Source organism: Melanostigma gelatinosum, assembly GCF_949748355.1.
Source record: "Melanostigma gelatinosum genome assembly, chromosome: 8".
Lineage (NCBI taxonomy): Eukaryota > Metazoa > Chordata > Actinopteri > Perciformes > Zoarcidae > Melanostigma > Melanostigma gelatinosum.
This window is the reverse complement of record NC_136641.1, coordinates 6,320,483-6,333,730: the sequence shown is the minus strand read 5'-3', so window position 1 is coordinate 6,333,730 and position 13,248 is coordinate 6,320,483. Positions and strand designations below refer to the sequence as shown.

The 13,248-nt window shown below is 42.9% G+C and overlaps 1 protein-coding gene and 1 long non-coding RNA gene across 2 annotated transcripts; both read left to right on the top strand.

Annotated features, from left to right (window-relative positions):
* The first annotated feature begins 897 nt into the window (after window positions 1-897).
* Window positions 898-1,693, top strand: LOC306781553. Its single transcript, XR_013772214.1, has 2 exons — window positions 898-1,069; window positions 1,100-1,693. It is a non-coding gene; the product is annotated as an uncharacterized lncRNA (long non-coding RNA).
* A 2,502-nt stretch (window positions 1,694-4,195) lies between these two features.
* On the top strand, window positions 4,196-7,594 carry LOC306780806 (transcription factor E2F1-like; the record flags this gene model as incomplete). The annotated part of the gene is made up of 7 exons (XM_079273302.1): window positions 4,196-4,596; window positions 4,814-4,913; window positions 5,129-5,348; window positions 5,503-5,672; window positions 5,786-5,901; window positions 6,209-6,491; window positions 7,353-7,594. The coding sequence occupies exons 1-7, from the start codon at window positions 4,345-4,347 to the stop codon at window positions 7,592-7,594; spliced, it is 1,383 nt and encodes a 460-aa protein (XP_079129428.1). The 5' UTR covers window positions 4,196-4,344.
* Between the last annotated feature and the right edge of the window lie 5,654 nt (window positions 7,595-13,248).

Below are 13,248 nucleotides of genomic sequence, written 5' to 3'. Positions count from 1 at the left end.
ATGTTTATTTGGGGAATCCAAGCAAATCATGAAGTTTGTGTTTTGTTTGTAGATGAACTTCTCATCAGTAGCACCTTGTTATATTTTGCCATGTGTTTTCCTTCTTGGAGGATATATTCTGACCCGTTGTGCATGTGCAACCTTCACATTGGCTAATGATGCATACAAATGTTCAGGACTCCAGTTTGTCCTTTTGACCGAACTGACCACGCGTGTAACTTAATAATTCTTCATACCTTCTCTGTCCACGTCGGTTTTTGATGAGGGATATCTCCATGTTGCAGGCAACATTGCTGATCTGAGGTTGCACATGTGTTGTAGTGTAAACCTCGGGGGCCTCAAACTGTCGTGTGACTGTGGGGGAACACCTTCTAGCTCACAGTCGTCTTCTACTTCCTTTATCGTCTGTGGAAACCATCAAATCCAGTGCATAATACCCGCTTCTGAAAAAATGTTCAACCGCGGGGTGTTCCAGGCCTCTACAATGGTATTGGTCTCTTGTCACCCTCGGTATGTATCACATGTTTGGTCTTTCTCTGCGCTTTAGCGTCTATCGGCAGCTGAGCCGATCGACGCCGTCGTTGAGTGTCGGCCGTTCATGTCGTCGGCCTGTCGTGTTTCGTTTCTCTGCGGGACAAAAGCATCGCCTTGTCGAGGTAAAACTATAATTATTAATGAAAACTCAAATCAGGATTTTGTTTTTGTGTGTGGACGTGGTGAAAGACTGCAATGTTTTCAGGTGTTTTGTGTGTGTGTGTGTGTGTGTGTGTGTGTGTGTGTGTGTGTGTGTGTGTGTGTGTGTGTGTGTGTGTGTGTGTGTGTGTGTGTGTGTGTGTGTGTGTGTGTGTGTGTGTGTGTGTTTTGTTTGTGTCATTTTGTTTGGGGGGGGGGGAAGAAGGTTAAGATTTGCACCAGGGTTGAAATCAAATCGCTTTCAGTTAAAAACAACTGGGAATCAAAGCATGTATAATTTTCAGAAATAACAGGTCAGGGCTCCTTATGGAATATATGCCATTTGATCAAAACTACACAAACAATATTGCGACTTGCGTATGATAACTTCTGAAAGGTTATTCTTCCCTTTTTGCGTTCCTGAAAGGTTATTCTTCCCTTTTTGCGTTCTACCAATGTCCGGCAAGGTTTCCTTTGTTTTACAAGCATCGTCTTTTCAAAATAAACTGAACTTCACAGGAAACCTCTTGGTCATGTTTAGGTAACAAAGTCACTTCGAAGTGACAAATAAATCAACGTTGAATTCTGGTTTCACACGGGACACGAACAGCGGCCTCCAGGGTGAAAGTCAGATTGTTTTTGGATCCGACCTCTGACCTCCTCCCTATGCAGACGTTGACACTCTTTATACTTCCGCTTCACGATTACGGGGGTTACATGCGTACATAACGGGACTTGTATTGCAATTGGCCGACGAATGAACGGAAGTGAGTGACTGCAACCCTGTTTCAGTCGCTGTTCAAAGTGCTTTTAAGGGAAACCGTAGTTAATCCAGCAATTAACTACGGAATCAGTTTTTTTGGGGAGTTCTTCGTTTGTTTCGTTTTTTTTTACAATGTTGACGCTACATAGCGGGTGAAAGAAACCAACACAGATTTGTACTTGTGACTTATTAATGGACAATGATATGCCCTTTTGTATCATATTTTCTTTGACAAAAATAAAAAATGAACTATTTTGATTTGGCCTATTTGCACCACATCTTGACTTTCTGTTGATCTAACCCCCAGCACAGTGTCCCATTTAATCATTCATATTCATTGGTCATAACTTCAGAACGTTGATTGTAATTAAATACCGTAAGTGCTGCGGACATTCCCACAGCGGTGTAACACACTCGAAAGCAATGTGAACACACAAGGTTATTTTTACGGCGCAATTTAATTGTCTCCTCTAAAGGAACCACCAGGCCTGTAGCAAGAAACATTGGCGAGTGATTCGTTGTGAGTCACTGAAGTCGGTGACATTGAACACGTTGTCTTTCCTGCGCCTCATTCCTGCAGTTAGTCTCATCAGTACTGTTGTATACTCAAACGAGTTATGTATTTGTGGACATTTACTCCATGTTATTTCATAGTTCTCATTATTGGAGAAGAAATAAGGGCTCAGACTGAGGTATTCACTGCCAGAAGTAACCAGAAAATACACATTTAGATGTCGATGTAACTCCTTTTCCATCATTATTCATCGCATACACGTAAATACTATCTCACCTAATGCAGCTAGAGGGAGCCCTTCACCCAAGACAGCGCAGAGAGAGACAGTCAGGAGGGCATGATACATAGTAGTACAATGTGACCTCACACAGAGGTTGTAATCAATACAAGGCCGCTTTTTTCTGTTTAGTGAGGTGGATGTTGTACCTCCAGTCACCTTTAAAAACCTTAAACATGTTGCATCTTGATTTAATCAATACGATGCCTGTTTTCAGCTGTCTGCAAGAAATTGAAAACATTTACATATTTCCCAAAATGTCCAGTTCTTCTAAATTCAATTTGAATAGTTTTAGTATTATTTCTTGGATTCGTTGGGATTGCTGCCGCTTAAGTGGGAAGTCATATTTACCTAAATCTTTTCATGATTCATGTGTGGCAGAAATTGGTTTAAAAAGCTGTTCTAACCAGCTAAAAGTGTAGTTTTCTGTTTCACTGGTGAGACCATCAGTATTGCATATATATATATATCAATTAATTAGACTCCACCTTTCACCTGCTGGTGCTCTCCAGTTTAAAAAAGTGCATTAATAATTGTTAAAAGGATTGTTGTAGGGGTTTGGACTGCAGCTTTGGACTACGTGTGCAGAAGATACCGCAAGAATGTGGAGAATGTGGATCGCCACAAGTAAAGAGTGAGTGTTTATCAGAGTGTAGGTGGATCCTAGTTGTTACTTGCCACATATTTCCAGAGAAATGTGTGACGAGCATGTTTCCTGATAAACAGGTGTGGCCCAATTATACCCATGTGGATGTGCACAACAAAATAATAATGATAATAACTTTTAAATAGCACCTTTCTAAAACAAAGTGATTCACAATAAACATGAAAGCAATTAAGAAACTCAATCAAACAGCTCAAATAAAAGTAAGCCACCCAGTAAAAGTGAGTCTTCAGAAGAGGTTTAAAAGAGGATTCTGACTTCTTCTGCCTTTGATTACCAGGAAGGGAGTTCCACAGCTTAGGGGCCTGGACAGCAAAGGCCCGGTCACCTTTCGTGACCAGTCGTGAATTTGGAACCGTTAGCAAGGAGTGGGAAGTCACATTTACCTACATCTTTTCAGGATTCATTTGTGGCAACATTGGTTTAAAAAGCTGTTTTAACCAGCTAAAAATAGTTTTCTGTTCAACTAGTAATACCATCAGTATTGCATATTTTATATATATATATATATATATATATATATATATATATATATATATTAGAGTCCACCTGTCCAGCTTTGGACTACCTGTGCAGAAGATACCACAAGAATGTGGAGACTGTGGATTGCCACAAGTAAAGAGTGAGTGTTTATCAGAGTGTAGGTGGATCCTAGTTGTTACTTGCCACATATTTCCAGAGAAAGGTGTGACGAGCATGTTTCCTGATAAACAGGTGTGGCCCAATTATACCCATGTGGATGTGCACAACAAAATAATTATAATAACTTAAAAAAAAGCTGTTTTAACCAGCTAAAAATGGTTTACTGTTCAGCTGGTAATACCATCAGTATTGCATATTATATATATATATATATATATATATATATATATATATATATATATATATATATATATATATATATATATATATGAGTCCACCTGTCCAGCTTTGGACTACGTGTGCAGCAGATACCACAAGAATGTGGAGAATGTGGATCGCCCCAAGTAAAGAGTGAGAGTGTTTATCAGAGTGTAGGTGGATCCTCGGTGTGACGAGCATGTTCCCTGATAAACAGGTGTGGCCCAATTATGCCAACTGTGGCCCCACCGATTATTTGAAAAGGGCTCACTGTTAAAGATTTTTTTTTTTTAATTGTCATACAATGGTGGATGGCCACAAGAAGAATGAAAAAAAAAAAAAAAAAGGGTGTGTGATGCTTAACAGTGGGAAGGTGAAGCCTTGTCATACCTTCAGTTGCTGACAACTCCTGCTGACAGACCAAAGGGTAACTTTTTAAAGACATGTCCAAGCTGCCTGTAAACGCCTGCAAGCAAACTTTCAAACGGTTTCATCATTGTTCCTTAAATTCACGGACTACAGCAAATCCAAGTGGGTGTTGATACTCAAACTTGCAGCACCTCAGCTCGCCCCTGAAGTCCAGTGAAGAGGGTTACCCCGGTTGACACACCGCAATGTCAGAGACTCTGATAACAGGGCAGACATCGGAGGATCTGTTGGCTGACTTTGAGACTCTGCTGAACTCTGGGAGCATCGACCTGAGCGAGAACCACCAGATAGTGATCATCACCAGCCCCAGCAATGAGGGACTCCACCCGGCCGTCGTCCCCACCAGCACGGGGGAGATCTTGCTCTTCGCCACGCCGCAGGGCCCTGTCGACGTGGGGACCCAGGACAAGAGGCGACCAGCTCTGGGAAGACCCCCGGTAAGGGGGGGAGGAGTTGTCCTTAAATATATTATGTTGAATTGTTTCTGCGAACGTGCTTCTACACACATGACAAAGCTGTATAAGTCCATCCACCCGTTGCTCCAAGACACTGCTTTTCATTCAGCGGTGGCTTTCATTTTTTCAGAAGTTTTCACTTCCCTCTTCTTAATACATAGTAATTACATCATTGTTACACCCATTTGTATCTCTTCAGGTAAAGAGGAAGTTGGACCTGGACAGTGACCATCAGTACGTCAGCACAACTCGACCATCCATAGGCCAAGCACCACCCTCCACACCTGCTCCTCCCAGAGGTACACATTCACACACACTCACACACTTTCAGCTTGATCCACTGACTTTTCAGAAGCAATACTTTTATTCAAATCCTATAATAGAGTTCATTCCTTGGAAGTTTTGTGTGAAGTTTAGTGTGAAAAGCTTTAAAAAAGTAGCACACTAACATTTCTCCAAGTTGTGGTTGAAAGCAGAATTGTTTTGAACCCACGTGTGCTCCCTTTCTTTCCAGTTCCTCGAACCACGACGGAGAAGTCCCGCTACGACACCTCCTTGAACCTGACCACCAAGCGCTTTCTGAACCTGTTGTCCCAGTCGGCTGACGGCGTGGTGGATCTGAACTGGGCCTCGCAGGTCTTGGACGTCCAGAAGAGACGCATCTACGACATCACCAATGTCCTGGAGGGAATTCAGCTCATCTCCAAGAAGTCCAAGAACAACATCCAATGGCTGTGAGTGTGAATAGAGAATACATTCCACGACATTAAATTGGTGTTTGAAACATAATACAAGCACATAAAAAAGTGGCTGGTATGTTGTGTTTGTGGTCCATAAACATCTTCTTTTTGTTCCCTCTTAATATTTACATGCTGTCTTCCCCTGTAGTGGTAATCGCGTTGATGCGGCGTTGGTTTCCCGCCATAAGGAGTTGCAGAGAGAGGTGTGTGACCTCACAGACGCTGAGGAGCAGCTGGACGAGCTCATTTCCAAATGCAACCTACAGCTCCGACTGCTCACAGAGGACCCGCCGAACAAGAAATATCCTTTCGACTTAAGTGACTATTTCAATTTAGCCAGCGAAGCGTTTTTTGTTTAAGACCGTTGCGGTCTTGGAATGCCCCCCCCCCCCCTGCTGCTGTGTTGTATTCCTTCACCGTTGTGTTCATCACGCTGGGCTACGTGCGCTGCCAGGACTTAAAGAAGTCCTTCGATTCCCCGGACCAGCTGGTCATGGTGATCAGAGCGCCACCAGAGACCCAGATGCAAGTTTCAGAACCCAGCAAGGTAACGGGCCTCGGAATGTTTTGAGGCATCTTTAAAGGGCCTCAGGATTTCTGCGAATGCGAAGAAACGAGGGACAGAATCTCGGATTTTGAAATCCAAAATGCGGATGCAATTTGAGGGAGTTAGTCATCCAAAAAACTGAGGAATTCGACACTAACGGCTAAATTTAATTCCATTTATTTTGCAATTTAGAGCACTTTATTCTACACTTTGTTTGATTTAAAACAGTGCAATGTTGCGTTACATCAAATTCATTGATTGTCATTAAATTTTAAGTTAGTGAAAACGTCTTCTCTTCGTCTCTCAGGGTTACCAGGTGTCGCTGAAGAGCACACGTGGTGCGATTGACGTCTTCCTCTGTCCAGAGGACAGCTCCGGCATCTGCAGCCCCGTGACAGGAAGCAGTCCCTCCAGTCCCGATGCCGACCCATCCCTGGCCCCGCCCCCCACACAACCCACGGACCAGTCGCAAGCCAGAACCTCTACAGCGGAACTAGACGAGGGTTCGTCGTCGCCAGCGTCCACGTCCTCCACCGTGACCGCAGCCTCCCAGCAGGACCCCTCATCACTGGTGTTAGGTGGCGACGCAGGTGAGTGGTCACGTTAAATAAATGTACATTTATTGAACGCCACTCGCGTCACTCTGCTGCTTACTACCCTGAAAAGGTGTTGAGAGTTGACCATCTCCCACAAGGTTGGCGGTTCGATCCCCGGCTCCTACTGTCTGCATGTCCCCTTGATCGAGATGCTTAACCTCAAGTTGTTCCCAGGGTGCAGCAAACTACTGCTCCTAAAATGCATGTATGTACCTATATGTACAGTACATGAAGACTCTTAATAAAGTTTGCATTCCATCGTCCATCCAACCCCAGTTGGGTACAGGTGCAGGCCAAAACAACATTTTAAACGAGAGCACACGGTGTTGGTCATGTCGTGGTTAAACATTTGGGATGAAGCATCGCGCTGTGGAGAGTGTGTTCCACTTAAGAAGTGGAAGCTAGTTAGCCTAGCATGCTAACCCCAGCACTGATTCCTACGCTACGTTATTTTGTGTTTATTTCAACTCCTGCTGAGTGGTGTGCAGCTCCTGCACGCTCGGCGTTTTCATGAGTTTAGTTGTTTTTCAAAACAAAGTTCAGCAACAGGTGAACACCTCCCCGCTTCTTATGTCGCCGAGCGATTCACGTCACAAACGGTACGTCTGACGTAACGAAGGGTGTGCTGAAGCCACGGCGCAGGAAAGCTTCAGGCGTGACTATTATTGTGAACAATGGTTGTGTTTTATTTGAGTTGACAATGAGGTGTGCGTGCACAAGACGGTACCTGGAAACTGCCTCACCTTCTCATTACGTTCTTCACGCGTTCATGCACGTTCTGTGTGTTAGTTGGCGGATTAGTTGTTGATCAAACAAACGGCACTGTTTTTTTTGACATTCCACTTTCCGCAACAGAATCGCTGCTGGGAGGCGACCCGTTCTCCGGCCTCGGAGACATGCCAGATTTCGACCTCTCGCCCCTCTCCTCCTCGGACTTCCTGAATGTGGATGGCATTCCTCTCCCACTGGACGGTTTCATCAACCTGTCCCCCCCCCACAGTCACGACTACCACTTTGGACTGGAGGACCACGAGGGCATCAGTGAACTGTTTGACTGTGACTTTGGCGACCTATCGCAGGTTTTGGGGGACGGTTAGATGCGGGAGGAGAGGAGGAGCACGTGGGCCTCTAGATTTAGGACTCTTCCCCAGTTCCCTGGGTTTTCCAGAAGAGGGCTGGACATCGACATTTTAACGGCAAACATCTGTCGAAAGTCCAAACTTAATGTTTTAATTGTGCGGTTGGGGGGGGGGGGGGGAATGATATTTGTGTCAATTGCCTGTCATCCTCAAAATACCACCCTAATTCCAAAATCTGTTCCCCAAATTGTACAGCACATTATCATCACTTATCTTTGGCCGTTTAAACTCTTGGCAAAGACTTTAGCTTTAGCATAGCTATTTAAATTATTTATATGAATGTTATTTTGATAACTTTGTACGTGCGTTGTTTTGTTTTTCTGTCGTTTGTTCTTGATAATCTTTAATCCAGGTGGACTGTGCAGGTGTTTGGACTCACAGGGCTGGTTTCCTTAACACAGATTAGCCTACATCCGATCCATGCGGCTGGTTTTTGTGACATCTCGGTCTGAAGGGGAAAGGTTCGCATCCCCGCTGCCGAAGCTGGTTCTGCGAAACCAGCATTTTGAGACGGGAAGTTTCAGTTCGGGGGTGCTGTTCCAAAAGCGTCTTGTGGCTGTGTTTTTTTTTTTTTTTTTCCCCGCAATTATAAGACGCCATTGCCAGCACAAACGTTTCTCCATTGATAATTGGTTTTATCTCAGACACTGGAATCCTGACCGACTGGTTTCTGCAGCGTCTCTGACGGTCGCTCGAGGTATCGCTGCCCGACCCAATGACCAGCTTTGCTTCTGCTCCACAGGCTCCTCCAGTTGTAATGAATAGCGGAAGGTTCATTTTGAATTTCCCTCCAAACCCGCCGACAAATGTTTTTACGGGGCTGTATATATTTATCTGAGATGGTGACGCTTCACCGAATGGTGCCTCGAAAGCCATTGTAGAGACTCCACCGTGTGACTAGTGATGTGGTTTGAAGGAGAAGGTCCAGATAGGTTGTGTTGGTGTGCAGGAGAGCAGGTGGTGATAGGCTGCTGCAGTCGTGCTTGTGATTCAGGACTAATACGGGATGTGTTGTTCTCTGTTAGTTAGCTCGGCGTTTAGCCATAGTCTCAGGTGTTCAGAGAGGAGCGGAGTCTTAAATCAACGTTTTTTGATGCAAACGTGTGTGAGAGTGTAACCGTGTTCGTTGCGTAGGTTGATGATAGGTTTTCGGTTTAGAAAATTCTTGAAGACAGTGTGTTCTTTTTTTTGTTTTGTTATTATTTTTGGGGTCAAAGCGAGAGAAGTTCACCAGATGCCTGTAGACTACTGCTCCCAAAAACCGCCCGACTGTTATTGGCATGTGGGGTCCTCGAGCCCTGACGCACGGCTAAAGGACCTCGATGGATCCTCACACACCGTACAATCATTGCATGTTTTCTTAAAGAAAAAAGCGCATTCAGTGTGTTTGTTCATCGTTACTTGTGAATAAAAGCACAGCTGTGCGGTTGCTTTTCCTCAGTCTGATCGGGGTAGAGCAGCGGTGAGGGGGTTGAGGTGGGAGTGATGGGCTCTTGAGAGGACGTGCTGTTATTGTTCAGCATATGCAGTTCAGAAAGGTAACGTTCATGCCTTAAATCAATGAGCTGGGATATCTCATCTCAGCCCCCGAAAGGGTCGATTCCTGCTTGTTTCTCTGCGATAGAAATGTCTGCGTCAAACTTTATTGCTTGTTCTAAGTTATGTAAGTTAACATGTTTGTTTGTTTTTGCATTCCTGAAGTATTGATATGCGTGTGGGTGCATGTAATCGTTTTGTTGAATTTCATATTTATTTTTAAAAAAAGAGAAGAAGAAAAAAAAGTGTTGGGGGCGTGTTCATAGAGAAAATGGTACCGAATTTTACATTTATTTTCTGTCAGGGAGCGACTTTACACCCACATGTTTATTTGGGGAATCCAAGCAAATCATGAAGTTTGTGTTTTGTTTGTAGATGAACTTCTCATCAGTAGCACCTTGTTATATTTTGCCATGTGTTTTCCTTCTTGGAGGATATATTCTGACCCGTTGTGCATGTGCAACCTTCACATTGGCTAATGATGCATACAAATGTTCAGGACTCCAGTTTGTCCTTTTGACCGAACTGACCACGCGTGTAACTTAATAATTCTTCATACCTTCTCTGTCCACGTCGGTTTTTGATGAGGGATATCTCCATGTTGCAGGCAACATTGCTGATCTGAGGTTGCACATGTGTTGTAGTGTAAACCTCGGGGGCCTCAAACTGTCGTGTGACTGTGGGGGAACACCTTCTAGCTCACAGTCGTCTTCTACTTCCTTTATCGTCTGTGGAAACCATCAAATCCAGTGCATAATACCCGCTTCTGAAAAAATGTTCAACCGCGGGGTGTTCCAGGCCTCTACAATGGTATTGGTCTCTTGTCACCCTCGGTATGTATCACATGTTTGGTCTTTCTCTGCGCTTTAGCGTCTATCGGCAGCTGAGCCGATCGACGCCGTCGTTGAGTGTCGGCCGTTCATGTCGTCGGCCTGTCGTGTTTCGTTTCTCTGCGGGACAAAAGCATCGCCTTGTCGAGGTAAAACTATAATTATTAATGAAAACTCAAATCAGGATTTTGTTTTTGTGTGTGGACGTGGTGAAAGACTGCAATGTTTTCAGGTGTTTTGTGTGTGTGTGTTTTGTTTGTGTCATTTTGTTTGGGGGGGGGGGGGGGGGGGGGAAGAAGGTTAAGATTTGCACCAGGGTTGAAATCAAATCGCTTTCAGTTAAAAACAACTGGGAATCAAAGCATGTATAATTTTCAGAAATAACAGGTCAGGGCTCCTTATGGAATATATGCCATTTGATCAAAACTACACAAACAATATTGCGACTTGCGTATGATAACTTCTGAAAGGTTATTCTTCCCTTTTTGCGTTCCTGAAAGGTTATTCTTCCCTTTTTGCGTTCTACCAATGTCCGGCAAGGTTTCCTTTGTTTTACAAGCATCGTCTTTTCAAAATAAACTGAACTTCACAGGAAACCTCTTGGTCATGTTTAGGTAACAAAGTCACTTCGAAGTGACAAATAAATCAACGTTGAATTCTGGTTTCACACGGGACACGAACAGCGGCCTCCAGGGTGAAAGTCAGATTGTTTTTGGATCCGACCTCTGACCTCCTCCCTATGCAGACGTTGACACTCTTTATACTTCCGCTTCACGATTACGGGGGTTACATGCGTACATAACGGGACTTGTATTGCAATTGGCCGACGAATGAACGGAAGTGAGTGACTGCAACCCTGTTTCAGTCGCTGTTCAAAGTGCTTTTAAGGGAAACCGTAGTTAATCCAGCAATTAACTACGGAATCAGTTTTTTTGGGGAGTTCTTCGTTTGTTTCGTTTTTTTTACAATGTTGACGCTACATAGCGGGTGAAAGAAACCAACACAGATTTGTACTTGTGGCTTATTAATGGACAATGATATGCCCTTTTGTATCATATTTTCTTTGACAAAAATAAAAAATGAACTATTTTGATTTGGCCTATTTGCACCATATCTTGACTTTCTGTTGATCTAACCCCCAGCACAGTGTCCCATTTAATCATTCATATTCATTGGTCATAACTTCAGAACGTTGATTGTAATTAAATACCGTAAGTGCTGCGGACATTCCCACAGCGGTGTAACACACTCGAAAGCAATGTGAACACACAAGGTTATTTTTACGGCTCAATTTAATTGTCTCCTCTAAAGGAACCACCAGGCCTGTAGCAAGAAACATTGGCGAGTGATTCGTTGTGAGTCACTGAAGTCGGTGACATTGAACACGTTGTCTTTCCTGCGCCTCATTCCTGCAGTTAGTCTCATCAGTACTGTTGTATACTCAAACGAGTTATGTATTTGTGGACATTTACTCCATGTTATTTCATAGTTCTCATTATTGGAGAAGAAATAAGGGCTCAGACTGAGGTATTCACTGCCAGAAGTAACCAGAAAATACACATTTAGATGTCGATGTAACTCCTTTTCCATCATTATTCATCGCATACACGTAAATACTATCTCACCTAATGCAGCTAGAGGGAGCCCTTCACCCAAGACAGCGCAGAGAGAGACAGTCAGGAGGGCATGATACATAGTAGTACAATGTGACCTCACACAGAGGTTGTAATCAATACAAGGCCGCTTTTTTTCTGTTTAGTGAGGTGGATGTTGTACCTCCAGTCACCTTTAAAAACCTTAAACATGTTGCATCTTGATTTAATCAATACGATGCCTGTTTTCAGCTGTCTGCAAGAAATTGAAAACATTTACATATTTCCCAAAATGTCCAGTTCTTCTAAATTCAATTTGAATAGTTTTAGTATTATTTCTTGGATTCGTTGGGATTGCTGCCGCTTAAGTGGGAAGTCATATTTACCTAAATCTTTTCATGATTCATGTGTGGCAGAAATTGGTTTAAAAAGCTGTTCTAACCAGCTAAAAGTATAGTTTTCTGTTTCACTGGTGAGACCATCAGTATTGCATATATATATATATATATATCAATTAATTAGACTCCACCTTTCACCTGCTGGTGCTCTCCAGTTTAAAAAAGTGCATTAATAATTGTTAAAAGGATTGTTGTAGGGGTTTGGACTGCAGCTTTGGACTACGTGTGCAGAAGATACCGCAAGAATGTGGAGAATGTGGATCGCCACAAGTAAAGAGTGAGTGTTTATCAGAGTGTAGGTGGATCCTAGTTGTTACTTGCCACATATTTCCAGAGAAATGTGTGACTAGCATGTTTCCTGATAAACAGGTGTGGCCCAATTATACCCATGTGGATGTCCACAACAAAATAATAATGATAATAACTTTTAAATAGCACCTTTCTAAAACAAAGTGATTCACAATAAACATGAAAGCAATTAAGAAACTCAATCAAACAGCTCAAATAAAAGTAAGCCACCCAGTAAAAGTGAGTCTTCAGAAGAGGTTTAAAAGAGGATTCTGACTTTTTCTGCCTTTGATTACCAGGAAGGGAGTTCCACAGCTTAGGGGCCCGGACAGCAAAGGCCCGGTCACCTTTCGTGACCAGTCGTGAATTTGGAACCGTTAGCAAGGAGTGGGAAGTCACATTTACCTACATCTTTTCAGGATTCATTTGTGGCAACATTGGTTTAAAAAGCTGTTTTAACCACCTAAAAATGGTTTTCTGTTCAACTAGTAATACCATCAGTATTGCATATTATATATATATATATATATATATATATATATATATATATATATATATATATATATATATATATATATATATATATATATATATTAGAGTCCACCTGTCCAGCTTTGGACTACGTGTGCAGAAGATACCACAAGAATGTGGAGAATGTGGATCGCCACAAGTAAAGAGTGAGTGTTTATCAGAGTGTAGGTGGATCCTAGTTGTTACTTGCCACATATTTCCAGAGAAAGGTGTGACGAGCATGTTCCCTGATAAACAGGTGTGGCCCAATTATACCCATGTGGATGTGCACAACAAAATAATAATGATAATAACTTTTAAATAGCACCTTTCTAAAACAAAGTGATTCACAATAAACATGAAAGCAATTAAGAAACTCAATCAAACAGCTCAAATAAAAGTAAGCCACCCAGTAAAAGTGAGTCTTCAGAAGAGGTTTAAAAGAGGATTCTGACTTT